The sequence below is a fragment of the Lipotes vexillifer genome, unplaced genomic scaffold (assembly GCF_000442215.2).
Source record: "Lipotes vexillifer unplaced genomic scaffold, Lipotes_vexillifer_v1.1 scaffold371, whole genome shotgun sequence".
In the NCBI taxonomy this organism is placed as follows: domain Eukaryota; kingdom Metazoa; phylum Chordata; class Mammalia; order Artiodactyla; family Lipotidae; genus Lipotes; species Lipotes vexillifer.
The window spans coordinates 3,319,801-3,334,595 of NW_006786304.1; the positions used below are offsets into that span (position 1 = coordinate 3,319,801).

General features: G+C 52.7%; 1 protein-coding gene across 1 annotated transcript in view; it reads right to left on the reverse strand.

Moving 5' to 3' along the window:
* Nucleotides 1-14,795, reverse strand: part of GRIK5 (glutamate ionotropic receptor kainate type subunit 5) — a 47,601-nt gene that overhangs the window by 12,201 nt on the left and 20,605 nt on the right. The window contains exons 12-14 of the mRNA XM_007458594.1: nt 13,039-13,242; nt 419-532; nt 132-241 (exon numbers count right to left, since the gene is read on the reverse strand). Of these exons, the coding sequence (XP_007458656.1) occupies nt 132-241; nt 419-532; nt 13,039-13,242 (428 nt within the window). The remainder of the gene's footprint in view (nt 1-131; nt 242-418; nt 533-13,038; nt 13,243-14,795) is intronic.

Genomic DNA, 14,795 nt, shown 5'->3' on the forward strand with positions numbered 1-14,795 from the left:
TGTAGGGAATCCAAGGCCCCAAGTGGAGGCCGAGGATGGTCCAGACAGACGACAGAAAGGTCAGTCATGGAGACCCCAGCTCGTGCTTCCTCCCTGCCCTCTCCTTCCCAGGCAGCAGGTAGTGGACTCACCTGGCGGCCAGGAACAGGACGCAGCTGACAGCCAGGTAGGCCAGAAGCATGAAGAGCCACACAGCAGGGGAGAAGGGGTCCAGGAAGGAAAAGTAGCCAGGCTTGCGGCCCTGGTGGGAGACGGAGTGAGAGCCAGAGCCACACAGACCTGAGCCCCTCCCCCAGCCCCGAGGCCCATGAGCCCCACCGGCCCATCCGAGGTCCAGCCCACAGCCTCTGCCTCCCTTGGGTGTCCGGCCCCAGCACCAGCCCCCACCCCCACCTCCATGTCTCCAGGGGAACCATACCATGTGCACGCGGTAGAGGATGCTGATTCCCAGGGTCATGAAGGGTTTGGAAAAGTCGATGACCTTCTCCCGCTCAGCTGTGATGGTGAACGCAGCCACAGCCAGGTCTGCCTTCTGCTGGAGGGGAAGCGGGGCGGGGGTAGATGGGCGGGCCAGGGAGACAGATGGGCAGTTAGAGAGAACGCACCGAGGGAGCGACTTAGAATATCAGAAGCTGAGAGAGAGGACAGCAGAAGGAGGCAGGGGACTGGCTCCAAGAGTGCACCTCGGGCCTCCAATTGGACCCTTGTCATCTCAGGTCTGCTGTAAGCGGCTCCTGTGGCCTCCTTCCTGCCTGGCTGCCCTGCCTCATCCAATCTCTCCCGCTCCCCAGTCAAGTTCATCATTAAGACCCTGCTTTATAAAACCTACCACTGACCTCCACCACTCCCACCATGCCAGGGTCCTGAAGGGAGAGCCTGAGATTGGAGTTGAGGTGCCTGGACGCTGACCCACTCAGGACCCTCTTGGAGCCTTGGTCTTCTCTTCTGTATGAACAATTAACAGGTAACATTTATCAAGTGCTTACTATGTGCCAGGCTCCATGCTAGATGCCACTTTATATAGATTATCTTGTATAATCCTCTTAACAGCTCCCTGAGGGCCACTACTAGGCCCATTTTATAGAAGGGGAAACTGAGGCTCAGAGAGGCAAAGGCACTAGGGAGTAAAGGCAGGGGCTGGGGACCATAAATCAGAGAAATGACCTCCACTATCCTGCCCCTGGCAGACACCAGGGACCTAGATGTGTGCATGAAGCCACCCCTGACACACAGGACCACGCCCGGCTCAGTTGAGATAATGACCTCAGGAGAAGATGCATGTGGTCTTGAGTCGGGGAGGGGTGGCTGGGGTCCAGGTCTGAAGTGGTGAAGGGTGGGTAGTGAGTGGGGTATGGTGGAGAAAAGGGTGTGTGTTGGGGTCTGGCTGACACACTGGAATGCCTGATCCAAAGGGGCCATCTCGCTCTTGCCCAAGTGCACGTCAGCCAGTCGTTAGCTGTGGGCCGGACACAGGCTGGGAGAAAAACTGGCACTTCACACACACACACACACACACACACACACACACACACTGCACACGTGAGCACTGTACACGGTCAGGTCTACACCACCAACATGTGCACACCATGCCATATCCACACATGCGTGCCCAGACACAGGCTGACCCAATGACATACTGTCCATGTGGACTCAGGCAGACAAACACGTGCCCTGTACACGAGTGTAGGGAGGAGTGATGACATCGTGGGGGGCATTCCCTAGAGGCACAGTGCACACACGTGAACACGTGGCCTCACGTGTGCACATACATGACAGAGGGGGCAGGGCGCTGGGAAGGGCTGGGGGTGGGAGTAGAGAGCCCTGGCTCTGCCCCAAGGTCACTGGGTGACCAGGGGCAGGGCCTTGCTTCCATGTCTCTGGGCCTCAGTTTGGTCCTCTGTAAAACTGGGCGGGAGGGGAGCGAGTTGTCTCCTGGATTTGGAACCCGGCTCCCAGGATGCTCCTTCCAGGCATACTGATTCCATCACCCAGGGCTCAACCGGGCACCAGCACTGACTCCAAATTCAAATAGAGTCCTCCCCCTGGGGCTGAAATAAGAGTCAAGGTCCTGGATCACTGGCCTGGGAGGAGGGACACACTCACCCCACAAGGGGCTGAGACTGAGACCACATGAGGTAATACAGACTAGGACAGAACTGGGGTGGGGAGAGAAGGCACAGGCCCCAAAGATACTGCAAAGAGAGGTGGCACAGGCTGAAAACAAAACCAAGGTCAGGGAGAGATCACGTGGACCCAAAATGAAATCCAGGGTCTAGGAGAGAAGAGATCTGAAAGACAATTCGATGTCAGGGCAAGAGGACAGACCCAGAAGATTAACCAAGAGTAGAGAGAGACGGCACAGGTGAAACAACTACGGCAGGGTGAGAGAGAGATGGCACGTCCCCAAGGCAGAATCCAGAGGCGGCCATGTGTGGCAAGGGCCCAGAACACACCGGATTCAGAGCATACCCCTGGGAATTCCTGGGTGTTGAGAGTAAGGAGTGGTTTCCCCCTCCCCTTTTTTTTTTTTTGGCCACACCCCACGGCTTGTGGGATCTTAGTTCCCCAACCAGGGATCGAACCCGCGCCCTTGGCAGTGAAAGAGCAGAGTCCCAACCACTGGACCACCAGTGAATTCCCGGTTTTCTCCTTTCTTGTGCACTTGCCACTCCCGTGACTAATATGTGAATCGCTGGGAACAATGTTAGCTAATACAGGAATCTTTATTTTTATGCACCCACAGGAGGTCTGTCCTGGCAAAGGTCCCCCACGATAACCCATCAGCCTCCTCACTGGCCCCCTGCCTCTGCTCATAACACCCCCCCATCCAAAATGATAGTCACCTGTTTAAAAACCCTTGGGTGGCTTTCCCACTGCACCTAAGACAGTGTCCAGGGTGGCTGGAGCAGAAAGGGGGGTGGGGTGGGAAATGCAGCAGAGTGGGGACCAGAGCCCTGCAGGGCCTTGCAGGCCAGGGGAAGGGGGCCGGATTCTACCCCAAGGGCAACAGAGGACATCACATCAGAGGGTGTGAGCAGCGGAGGGTAGCATGATCTGGCTGCCCTGAGAACAGACCACAGGGGCAAGAGTGGAAGCTGACTAAAGATGCCCACAGAGGTGCTGGGGGCGGGGCTAAGTAGAGGTGGAGAGGAGGTGGTCCGATTTGAGATGAATTCTAAATGGAGGACAGACAGATCCTTAAATGCTGCAAGTTCTTCTAGACTCCTCTCAGAGTCTTGGGAACCCCTGCCCCCTTTCCACCTCCTCCTCTTCCTCCTTCATTTCCCAAAAGGGACACCTGTTCCTTAGAGAAGACTTCCCTCCCCAAGGGAACCCTGACAGTTTAATCTCGGGGATGAAATCAGGAAGAATCCAAATGATAAGCCACCTGTAGAAATGACAGGGGGATTGTCTAAATGCCTAAAAACCAACCAAAGCACCTGTGACTGTCCCTCTGCCCCAGCCCGCCCTGTACACCAGCTCTGTGCAAACCATCTGTGCTGTGCCATCAGCTCCCTGACAGGCTCTGCCAATAGGGGGCACTACAGGAAGGCTGCAAGGCTGGAGGAAGGAGTTACCTGCTCCTTCTGGTCTACTCTCGGGTCCCCAGCCTTTCTGCATCAAAGGCAGCACCATTTCTTCCATAGGGCAGCAGACAAGTTCAGCCTGCAGCTTCCCAGCACTTGCAGAACCAGCCTCGCCCAGCCTTTCTTGGGGCACCAGCACCAGCTGGCGAGTGCCCCCTCCTCGGGGTCTGAGTTTCCGCCCCACAGAGCCCTTCCTCTAAGTTTCCGAGTTTCAGCCCTTCTCTGCTCCTTCAGAACTTGAGACAGAGCCACTTCCTGCCTTGCTACCTCCTTGATGCCTGAGAGAGAGCAAGGGTTTGTAAACTATGGCCCTCAGGCCAAGTCCCAGCTGCCCGATTTTGTAAATAAAGTTTTATTGGAACACAGCCAGGCACACTTGTTTAGGTATTGTCTACAACTGCTTTCCATACAATGGAAGAGTTGAGTAGTGACAGGATGACCTGGAAGCCAGAAATATTTACATGTGGCCCCTTGCAGAAAAACTGCTGATTCCTGCCTTGGACTTCAACTTTTACCCTCTCAGTTAACCAGTTAGCAACTTTATTCCTAGTAAATAATTCTCTTCATTCAAATATCTGGGGACTTCCCTGGTGGCCCAGTGGTTAAGAATCTGCCTTCTAATGCAGGGGATGTGGGTTTGATCCCTGGTCAGGGAACTAAGATCCCACGTGCCACGGGGCAACTAAGCGCACGTGCCACAACTACTGAGGCTGTGCGCCACAACTAGAGAGAAGCCCACGGGCCGCAACGAGGAGGCTGCATGCTGCAGCGGAGATCCTGCGCGCCGCAACAAAGATCCCACATGCTGCAACTAAGACCCGACGCAGCCCAAAATTAAATAAATTAATAAATATTTTTTAAAACCCCACAAATATCTGGAGTGATTAGTTTCCTGGTAGACCCCTGACTGATGCGAAAATGACAATACCCAGGTCACATGAGCGCTCAGGTCACAGGGTCACTCACTGTCCATGGGCAGGTGTTCAGTGTCTAGCAGGGCCCGGTAATGAGCAGTTTCTCAAAAGGAGAATAGTATCTGCAGAAAACAGCATGATTTGCTTCAAAACCCTAGAAGTCTGCATGCGAGTCACCTCTTGGTGCCTGCTTCCCTATTTGCCACCAGCACTCTACACTTCCCGGGATCTGCCGGGTCATCAGGCCCAGGTGGCAGATCAGCTTGCATGAAGCCAGGACCTGCTGCAGAGCTTTTGCATGCTCTGGGCCTCCCTCAAAATGGAAAGCCTTACAGGTTGTTTAGTAAAGGGATTAAAGCAGCACACACAAGTTATACCCAGGTATAAGTTGTTGCTCAAATCCAAAAAACCCACCAAATATCCGCAATACCAGACAAACAGCAAAGGTCTGAGTTTCAGCTCTATTGGGACCCTTGTGTGAGTTTCTAAGGTTTAATCTTTCCAACTTCCTCCCCTTTCCCCTTAGCGCTCGGGATGGTGGCTGCTTCCTCCAGCTGCTTCCTTCAGGAGCCATTAGATTTCTTTTTACTCTTTCAGTTAGTGGGTTAACAACTTTACATCTAGTTAACAATTTTTTCTTTTTTTTTTTTTGGCTGCACTGTGTGGCTTGCAGAATCTTAGTTCCCTGATCAGGGGCTGAACCTGGGACCTCAGCAGTGAAAGCATGGAGTCCTAACCACTGGACCACCAGGGAACCCCTAGTTAACAATTCTTTGTATTAAATTCTCTCTGTTCAAATAGCTGATAGGAGGGGACTTCCCTGGCGGTCCAGTGGTTAAGACTCCGAACTTCCACTGCAGGGGGCACGGGTTTGATCTCTGGTCAGGGAACTAAGATCCCACATGCCTCGAGGTGCAGCCAAAAAAACAAAACAAAACAAAGAAACAAACAAAAACAGCTGATATGATTCTGTTCAACTAACTGTTGCTGTTTTGTCTCCAGACTGGACACTGACTGACTGATATCAGCCGTGGGTTTATTGCCAACCTCCTCACTAAATGCTATTTCAGGCTTATAAGATCTGATCAGCAAAATGTTGCCAATGTGATGGACCAGCGTCAAGAGACCCAAGTTCTCGGTGTTCTATATCGGGGTCCCCGACCCCCGGGCCGTGGACCGGCACCGGTCCGCAGCCTGTTAGGAACCAGGCCGCACAGCAGGAGGTGAGCGGCGGGCGAGCGAAGCTTCATCTGTCACTGCCCATGGCTCCCCATCGCTCGCATTATCGCCTGAACCATCCCCCCGCCAGTCTGTGGAAAAACTGCCTTCCACGAAACCAGTCCCTGGTGCCAAAAAGGTTGGGGACCGCTGGTCTGTATGATGGCAGAAAGCAAGAGAGTTGATGTCAGCCTGAGGCAAGACTGAAGGTTTATACTCTTGGTTTCTGGTGCTCCTTGGAAAGTGGTATGGAGAAAAAAGCATTTGCTCGGTCAGTAGCTCACGCCAGCTGCCAACGGCTGTGCTGACTTGCTCCAGTGAAGGTATTTCATTTGGGCCAGCATCTGCGATTGGAGTCACCACCTGACGCATTTACAGGAATCCACAGTCATTCTCCAAGATCCATCTGCCTTCTGCACAGGCCAAACAGGCCAGCTGAACAGGGAGGACATCACTACCCCTGCTTCTTTCGAGCTGTTAATGGTGGCACTAATCTCTGCAGTTCCTCCAAAGGATGTAGAATTGCTTTTGGATTACTATCCTGGGAAACAGGGGGAGTTCTAGGGCCTTCCACTGGCTCTTTCTACCGTAATGACCCTGACTCCACGGGTCAGAAAGCTTATTCCAATTATATAACCAGGACCTGGAAAAACACAGAGTGAGTCCAAGGGCCTATCAGGCCCACTCTGAGTGGAACTTGGGCTCAGACTTCATTTATCACTTGGCCACATAAGCCCTACTGTGGTCCACCAGACAAAGCAGGAAAAATCAAAATGACTTGCCATCTATGAAAATGACAGGAGGTTGTCTGAATATCTAAAAATCCATCAAAAGCCTCAGTGCCAAGAAGGAGCCTGTATAGAAACTGGTGTTAAAAAAGAAAAAAAAAAAAAAGAAACTGATGTGTCTTTCTGGAAAGCAGTTCAACAGTATATAACAAAAGCCATACGAAGGGTTTTCCTCTTTCACCTGGTAATTCTATTGAGATTCAGTCCTAATCAGCTACAATGCAAGCCAAGCTTTCAGTGCATAAAGATGTTTGCTTATGGTTGTTTATAACAGCACAAACAAACATCTAAAAATACCTGGAAACAACTAAATATAAAAAATGCTTCAATAAATTACAGTACATCCACATGGGAGTTAATATGCAGCCATGTGACATTCTGTTTAGGTTAAAACAATGAGATATTTTTAGCCTCTCAGATTGGCAAAGGTTTTTTTAAAAGATTGATAATACCCATTGTTGGCAAGAGTGTGGAAAATTTGACATTCTCATGAACTTTTGGTGGGAATATAAATTGGTGGAACCTTTCTGAAGGACCATTTGGCAGTATATACTTAAAAAACATTCATACCCTTTGAACCAGTGCCTCCACCACTTGGAACTTATCCCTCAGGAATACCCCCACCAATCCAGTTGATGGTAGCATTGTCTATGCCTGCAAAAACTGGAAACCACCCAAATATCCATCAATAGCGGACAAGTTAAATAATTCATGCTCAGTCACACAAGGAAATTCTTTTGTCTCCCCCTTGAATTTCAAATAGGCATCTCAAACAACCCACGCTCAGAGATAATTCTTATCCCGCCGACCCCCGACCCCACCAAGCTTCTCCTCCTATGTCCTCCCCATGGTGGAAACTGGCCTTGCCATTGGCCCAGCTGCTTAGCCAAACCCTGGGTCACTCTTGATTCCTCTCACCCTCTGGCACACATCCCACCTGGTGGTACACCTGACACAGCTACCACTCGAGCACAAGCCAGCATCTTCTCTCTTCCACACCTTCCAATGGCCTCTGAAATGGACCACCTTGTCTCTACTCTTGGTCCACTACGGTTATTTCTCAGCAGCCAGAGTAATCATTTTTAAATGATTTTGAAATTAAATCAAGGTCCTGTATCGATACAATGGAATATTAGTCAGCCCTAAAAAGCAGTACTCATCATTTTACAACGTGGATGAACCTCAAGCACATCATGCTGTGTGAGAAGCCAGACACAAAAGGCCACATATTGGCTGATTCCATTTATATGAAATGTCTAGAATAAGTAAATCCATGGAGACAGAGAGCAGAGTGGTGGTTGCCAGGAGCTGGGGAAAGGGGGAATTGGGAGTGACTGCTTAATGGGTTCGGGTTTTCTTTGGGGGTCATGAAAATGTCTTGGAACTAGATAGAGGTGATGGTTGCACAATACTGTGAATATACTAAATGCCACTGAATTTGGTTAATTTTATGTTATATGAATTTCACCTCAATAAAAAAAAAAGAATAGGGCTTCCCTGGTGGCGCAGTGGTTGAGAGTCCGCCTGCCGATGCAGGGGACAGGGGGTCATTTCCCCGTCCGAGAAGATCCCACATGCCGCGGAGCGGCTGGGCCCGTGAGCCATGGCCGCTGAGCCTGCGCGTCCGGAGCCTGTGCTCCGCAACGGGAGAGGCCACAACAGTGAGAGGCCCGCGTACCGCCCAAAAAAAAAAAAAAAAAAGAATAAACAAATTAGATCATGGCACTTTCCCTGCTTAAAACCTTCCAGTGACTTCATAACACAATAAAAATAACATCCAAAAAGGAGAAAAGGGACTTCCCTGGTGGCACAGTGGTTAAGAATCTGCCTGCCCATGCAGGGGACACAGGTTCAAGCCCTGGTCCGGGAAGATCCCACATGCTGCGGAGCAACTAAGCCCGTGCGCCACAAATACTGAGCCTGCGCTCTAGAGCCCGTGAGCCACAACTACTGAAGCACGCGCATCTAGAGCCCGTGCTCTGCAATGAGAAGCCACCGCAGTGAGAAGCCCAGGCACCGCAGCGAAGAGTAGCCCCAGCTCTCTGCAACTAGAGAAAGCCTGCACACAACAATGAAGACCCAACGCAGCCAAAAATAAATAAATTAATTAATTAAAAAAGGAGAAAAAAAAGGGGGGGTTGATTCCCTGGCCATCCAGTGGTTGGGACGCGGTGCTTTCAATTCTGGGGCCCGGCTTCAATTCCAGGTCGGGGAACTAGGATCCTGCAAGCCACTTGGCTCGGCCAAAAAGAAAACAACAACAAGAACATCCAAACTCCTTACCTGCAAGGCCCCGGTAACTCAGGCTCTGCTCTGGGACCTCCAGCTTCCCCCTCACCCACTCCCCACAAAACCCTGTGAGGGAGGGACCATCATTCCCACTTCAAGAGGGGAAGCTAGTTCAGAGAGATGAAGTTTCTCACCGGGGACCGCCGGGAAAGCGGGCAACCTAAAGCTGGCTCTGCCCGGCGCCTAAGCAGCCCCACAGCCGTAGTGGGCACCGTGGTGGCCGCCCAGACCCTCCTTCCGGATCAGGCACTCATGGTACCAGGTGTTGGTGGCTGATTGCTCTGTAGGTGGAAGAACCCCTTTGCCCCAGGTCCTGACCTTCCCCGAGGACAGCCCTCATCCAATGACGTGTCGGTGGGGGGCATAAAAGCCTTCCCCCTTACCTCAGGGGGATGTCTTTTTTTTTTGCGGTACGCGGGCCTCTCACTGCTGTGGCCTCTCCCGTTGCGGAGCACAGGCTCCGGACGCGCAGGCTCAGCGGCCACGGCTCACGGGCCCAGCCGCTCCGCGGCATGTGGGATCTTCCCGGACCGGGGCACGAACCCGCGTCCGCTGCATCGGGAGGCGGACTCCCAACCACTGCGCCACCAGGGAAGCCCAGGGGGATGCCTTTGATGGCCATCCCAGCTCCAGAGCTGCCCGTGGGACGGCTGAGGTCCAGTCATGACTGCAACACAGCTCAACTCCTCCCTCTGCCCAGGCCTCCTCCTCCTCTCGCTGCTTTCCAAGGGCACCGCACACACCTGCCTGCTAATCTGCACCTCGGAATCTGCTCCCTGGAAACCCGACCTAAGATATCTGCCCAGTCCTTAAGGGCCAGACCGGAGGGCCCCGGGGGGTGACAGCTAAAGCCTGTGAGTGATAGGTCAGACTTGCCTTGTACAGAGATCCTACTGGAGGACAAACTGGAGTGGAGATAGACGGGAGGCCTGAAGGCCCGTGAGGAGGCTGGTGAGGGGCGGGGCCTGAATTCACAGCGCAGAGGTGATGGCAGGGAGAAAGGTAATTCCAGCAGTGGCCACTGGGTGGAATAAATGGACCATAATTCGAGACTTGCCTACAAGCCCTGAGCCTGGCCCGGGGGTCGGGCGGGGGGTGCGGGTTGGCTGGGGGGATGCTGGTGCCCTGGGCCGTCTTCCATCTGGAAGTCACTTGTCAGCTCTGGGCCAGCCTGCTGGGGTGCCGGCCCTGGCTCTGCCTGTCACTAGCCGTGTGGCCTGGACAGTATCTTGGTGCCTTACTCTGTTCATTAGAGAAAACTGGGCAAAACACCAGGCCTTCCTCAGGGGGTGCCCGTGAGGAGTCGAGGAGTTAACACAAGTTCATACAGTTCGGACAAGAGCCTGGCACGGTGTTAGCACCACCTTGACCACTCTAGGCTTCCCAAGTACCTGCTGGGCGTCTGGAAAGGACACAGGCCTTGGGTCAGTCACACCTGGCTGCAGCCCTGCGTGTTGGGGGCAAGTCCGTTCACTACTGAGCCCCTGATCTCACATCGGTAGGAGGGCAGTGATGCTCCGGGCCAGGAAGGATTATTAGAAGAATTAAGTAACACTTGAAAAGTCCCTGGCATGTGGCGTGAAGTCCATAAACATCAGCTGCTGCTGCCGCCGTGAGGACAGTGCTGAGTGTCTGTGCGAAGCTCAGTGTACTTGGCCGTCCCACAGCAGGCAGCTGAGCCTTGGAGAGGCCAAACTCCGCCCATCCTTTGCACTCTCAGCCTGCTCCTCCTCCAGTGTTCTCTCCCTAAATGTCATCGCCATCGCCCAGCTGCCCAAGCCAGAAACAGAAGGAATGCTCACGTCCTCTCTCCTCCGCCCCCGCCACAGGCAGTCACCAAGTCCTGGCCCTCTCCAGCCTCCCCTGACCTCCCCGCAGGCCATCCAGCAGCCCCGATGATTCTGTTTCCTCATTTGAGCCAGCTCAGCCCTTTGTGTGCAGGGGGTGCATCCCATGGACCTCTGGCTGCGGGCCAAAGTCTTTAACCCTAAGAGCAAGGCTAGGCCAGGCCACTGAATCCCCAGGGTGTATCACAGGGCCTGGTATACAGTAGGCACTCAATAAATACTAGCTGGCTGGAGGACGGATGAACACATGAATGTATGTATGTGCTGGCAGGAATAACACTAACAATGATAGAGAGCCCAGGCACACAGCACCCACTACCTGCCCGGCCTTGTTCCAAGCCCGTACATGGATTAACTCATTTCATGCTCACAACAGCCCTATGTGCTAGCATTTGTTATTTCCCCAGTTTTACAGGGAGGTTATGTAACTCACCCAAGGTCACACAACAAATGCTCAGCAGAGACTCAAACAGGACGCAGGACCACAAGAGCAGTAACCAATGAGAAAAGCTCCCAGCCTTGCTATGCTTACCCCAGGCACCTTCACACCAAGTCCTAAGGGAAGGCTCGAGGCACAGGGAGTTAAGACTCTTGCCCAAGGTCATACAGCTGTAAATAGGACTTCTTTGTTGATGAATAAACAGATGTCCAGTTGAATAAACAGATGTCCAGTTGACGGTGACTTTGGTTGGGGAGGGCTGCTCTCCTGGAGTCTTATTTCTGGGGGCCCTGATGAACAAAAGTTCTGAGCTTACGAGACTGGGGACCAGGCTATGGCAATGAGGTCACAGGGAAGCCTGCCAGTGAGGTGGGCGTCCAGCCACCAGCTCCTGCCTCCTGTCTCCTCAGGCCCTGGCTTCAGACTCTTGAACCCACCCAGGGCAGAAGCTTTCAACCAGCTGGTTGCCTGTAGGGCAGTGCCTCGGGCCTGCCAGCTGGGTGGGGTGAGAGAGACCGAGCCACCAGACCCGAGCCACCAGACCCGACCTCTGTCTCCCCCAGAGCAGCTCTGCTTTGTCCAGGGCCCTGAGGGCGCATTCAAACTGCGGGGGGGAAAAGGCTCTGCAGTCAAAACTACTTTCGAAAATCAGTGCCTTATGGGATAAACATCCTTGAAAGCAAAATGGCCTTTTTGAGTCTCCCCTGGTGACATTCAGGGGCTCAGGAGGGTGAGAGTCTCTGACGCTGCCAGCCAAGTCCAATGTCAAGGCCACCCTGACCGTTTGTGGCCACAGGTCCCGGCTCCACACACCTGCCCTGGACGTGCCCCACAGCTGGGGGCCTGTTTGTCTTTTTTGGGCATTCGCCCACATGGCTTCTCATGACTGGAATAAAAAGAAGAACCACCTATGACAAGCAACGTGTGCAGCGTGTCTGTAACCTTACTACAGACCTGTCAGGTATCATTATCCCCGTCCTAGGGAGAGGAAACTGAGGTTCCGAGGAAAGAAATGACTCACCCCAGCACTCAAAGCCAGGTTGGTCTGACTCCAAAATATTTTTTCCGCTGCACCCCTGCCTACCACCCCCCACCCCACTGCCTCTTGCCCTCCTCACCTACATTCAAATCCTGCCTACATTCAGGGCCCGGCTGCTCTTCTAATACGCCCCACACCCAACTCGTTCTCACTCATGTTCCCAACCCAGCCCCCGCTGTTTGTAAATGCCATCAAACACATTGCCCTTCTCCCATACCCCTCCTTCACCCTGCTGACTCCTTCACACTCTTTGGGAATCTGCTTGGACGTCACCTCTTCTGTGAAGCCTTCCCTGGATGCCTGGCTGGGTCAGGAGCCTCTGGGTCCCTCCTCTGAGTTTTCCCCATCAGCCAATGGCGCTGTCTTGCGGTCATTTGCTTTTCTGCATCTCAACAGGGCCCTAAGTTGCTGGGAGCAGGGTCCAGGTCCCCTGTGCTCACCACTATATCCCGGGCCGGCACGGTGCAAGGCACACACTAGGTGCTCAATAAACACCTGAATGCGTGGCTTTGTGAGCGCAACAGGCAGCCTCCACGTCCACCTCCTGGCAGGTGCTGGGCACAGCGCACGTCCCGGCCGCCTAGCCCTCTCCGTGCCTCTCACAGGAAGCCTTCTCCATCTCTTCTACATCTGTCCAATTCCCACTCCACGTCTCTTTCATTCACTCAACACATCTTTGAGCACCGACTAAGCCAAGGTGGTGTGAGGGAAGCACTTGAAAGCGGAACACGGGAAGGGATGCATCATCGCCCTTCTTCCCCACTGTGCCCGCCGCATGGTGCTCACCAGCCACAGGGACACAGCGCACCATCGGCTCCCGCCCCTTGTATGCACCAGGCTGGTTCTGAGGCACCATTGGCTGCCCGCCCTTGCTCACCCGACCCACGACCCCTTCCTCAGCCCCGGCCCCGCCGTACCCGGTTGATGAGCTCGCCGACCATGCCCGTCCAGGAACCGTTGGGCTCGGGCGCTCCGTATAGCCCGTCCTCCACCAACCGCAGGCGGTAGCGGAAGCGCAGCAGCTCGGCCAGCTCCCGCAGCATGTCCACGCAGAAGCCCTCAAAGCGTTCGTTCCCCGACAGGGCCTGGAAGTTGGGCCGGCGCATGACGTACGGGTTCTCCTGGGGAAGCAGGAGAGAAGGGGTGGGGGGGGTCAGAGACTGGGGCATCTGGGGGCTGGGTCGTGGGTCCCAGGGCCCAGGCTGCAGCCAGATCGGGAACCTTGCCCGCAGAGTGGAGATGACGGAGTCCTTGCCCTCATCCCTTGCTTACAAAAGCTCAGAGTCGGTGGCGGAGGCATGTAAATTAGGAGGCTGGGATTAACATATACACACTGCTGTATATAAAATAGATAACAAATAAGGGCCTACTCTATGGCGCAGGGAACTCTACTCATATTTTGTAATAAGCTATAAGGCAAAAGAATCTGAAAAAGAACATATGTATATATACATACATATATATGTATAACCTGAAACTAAGAACACTGTAAATCAACTATATTTCAATTTAAAAACTAAAACTAAAACTAACTATCAAAACAAAAACAAATACTCAGAACCAGGGAGAAAGCACAGGGGCCCTGCCAGGCCCTAGCAGATCGCAGGAAACTGGTTTGATCTCCACCAGACAACCTCATCTCAAGCTCAGATGGCTACAAGGGAGGCAGGTAACTTGAATGAATCAGACTGGACGGAGATCTTGCCAAGCTTTCAAACTTATGGCTAAAACCCGCAGTAAGATATATATTTTACTTGTAATCCAAGTCATACACATCTGTCTGTGTGCTCATAGTTGCACACACGTAACTAGACTTAGTTCCACAAAGCAGTCCTTTCCCTTAAGACTATGGCAGAATACCCTGCTATTTTCCGTCCTGCTCGCCTTCATTTTTCTACACAACCAATAACGACCCATTAAACTGACTTCATGAGCCACCAAGGGATCAAAGAGGATCTGCCCCACCAGGATTTAGCTCCAGCCCAATGCTGCCACAGGGGAAGCAGGCCTGAGATGCCAGATGGTCCAATGTCAAGAGAATTTGGAAACCCAGGTTGTTTTGTAAAATCTCCTGATTTTAAAGGTTAGCAACAGTTCAAATTCTAATACCGATTTTTTTTTTTTTTAATGCTTTGCAGGCTAAACAAACACCTGACGGTTTGCAATCTCTGGCCTACAGCTGTTTTGCTATGTTGATGCTTATTTCTGAGGGGTTTGAGCAAACTTTACCGACCCTTTTCGTGCCAAATAAGGACAAAAGCAGAGGGAATATTCCAAGTGCTAGTAAGACGAGGCATATGAAGATGATGGTAACAAAAGGGATACTTATCTTACATAGTTATTGTCTAAATGGTTGTTTGTGCAGTGTCACTTTGGACTTAGGAATAAAAGGAGTTAGGACTTAGGAATCAGCCAGAAGAGCTTTGGCAATAATACCCACATGGTTACCATGTGGATTGAGCACCTGCGAAGTACCAGCCCCTGTGCTGTGTGCGTTCTCTGGATTGTATCAATTTAATTCCAGTGGGAATTCCCTGCCAGTCCAGGGGTTAGGACTCCATGCTTTCACTGCCGAGAGCGCAGGTTCAATCCCTGGTGGGGGAACTAAGATCCTGCAAGCTGTGTGGAGTGGCCATTAAAAAAAAAAAAAAAAAAGGGCTTCCCTGGGGGCGCA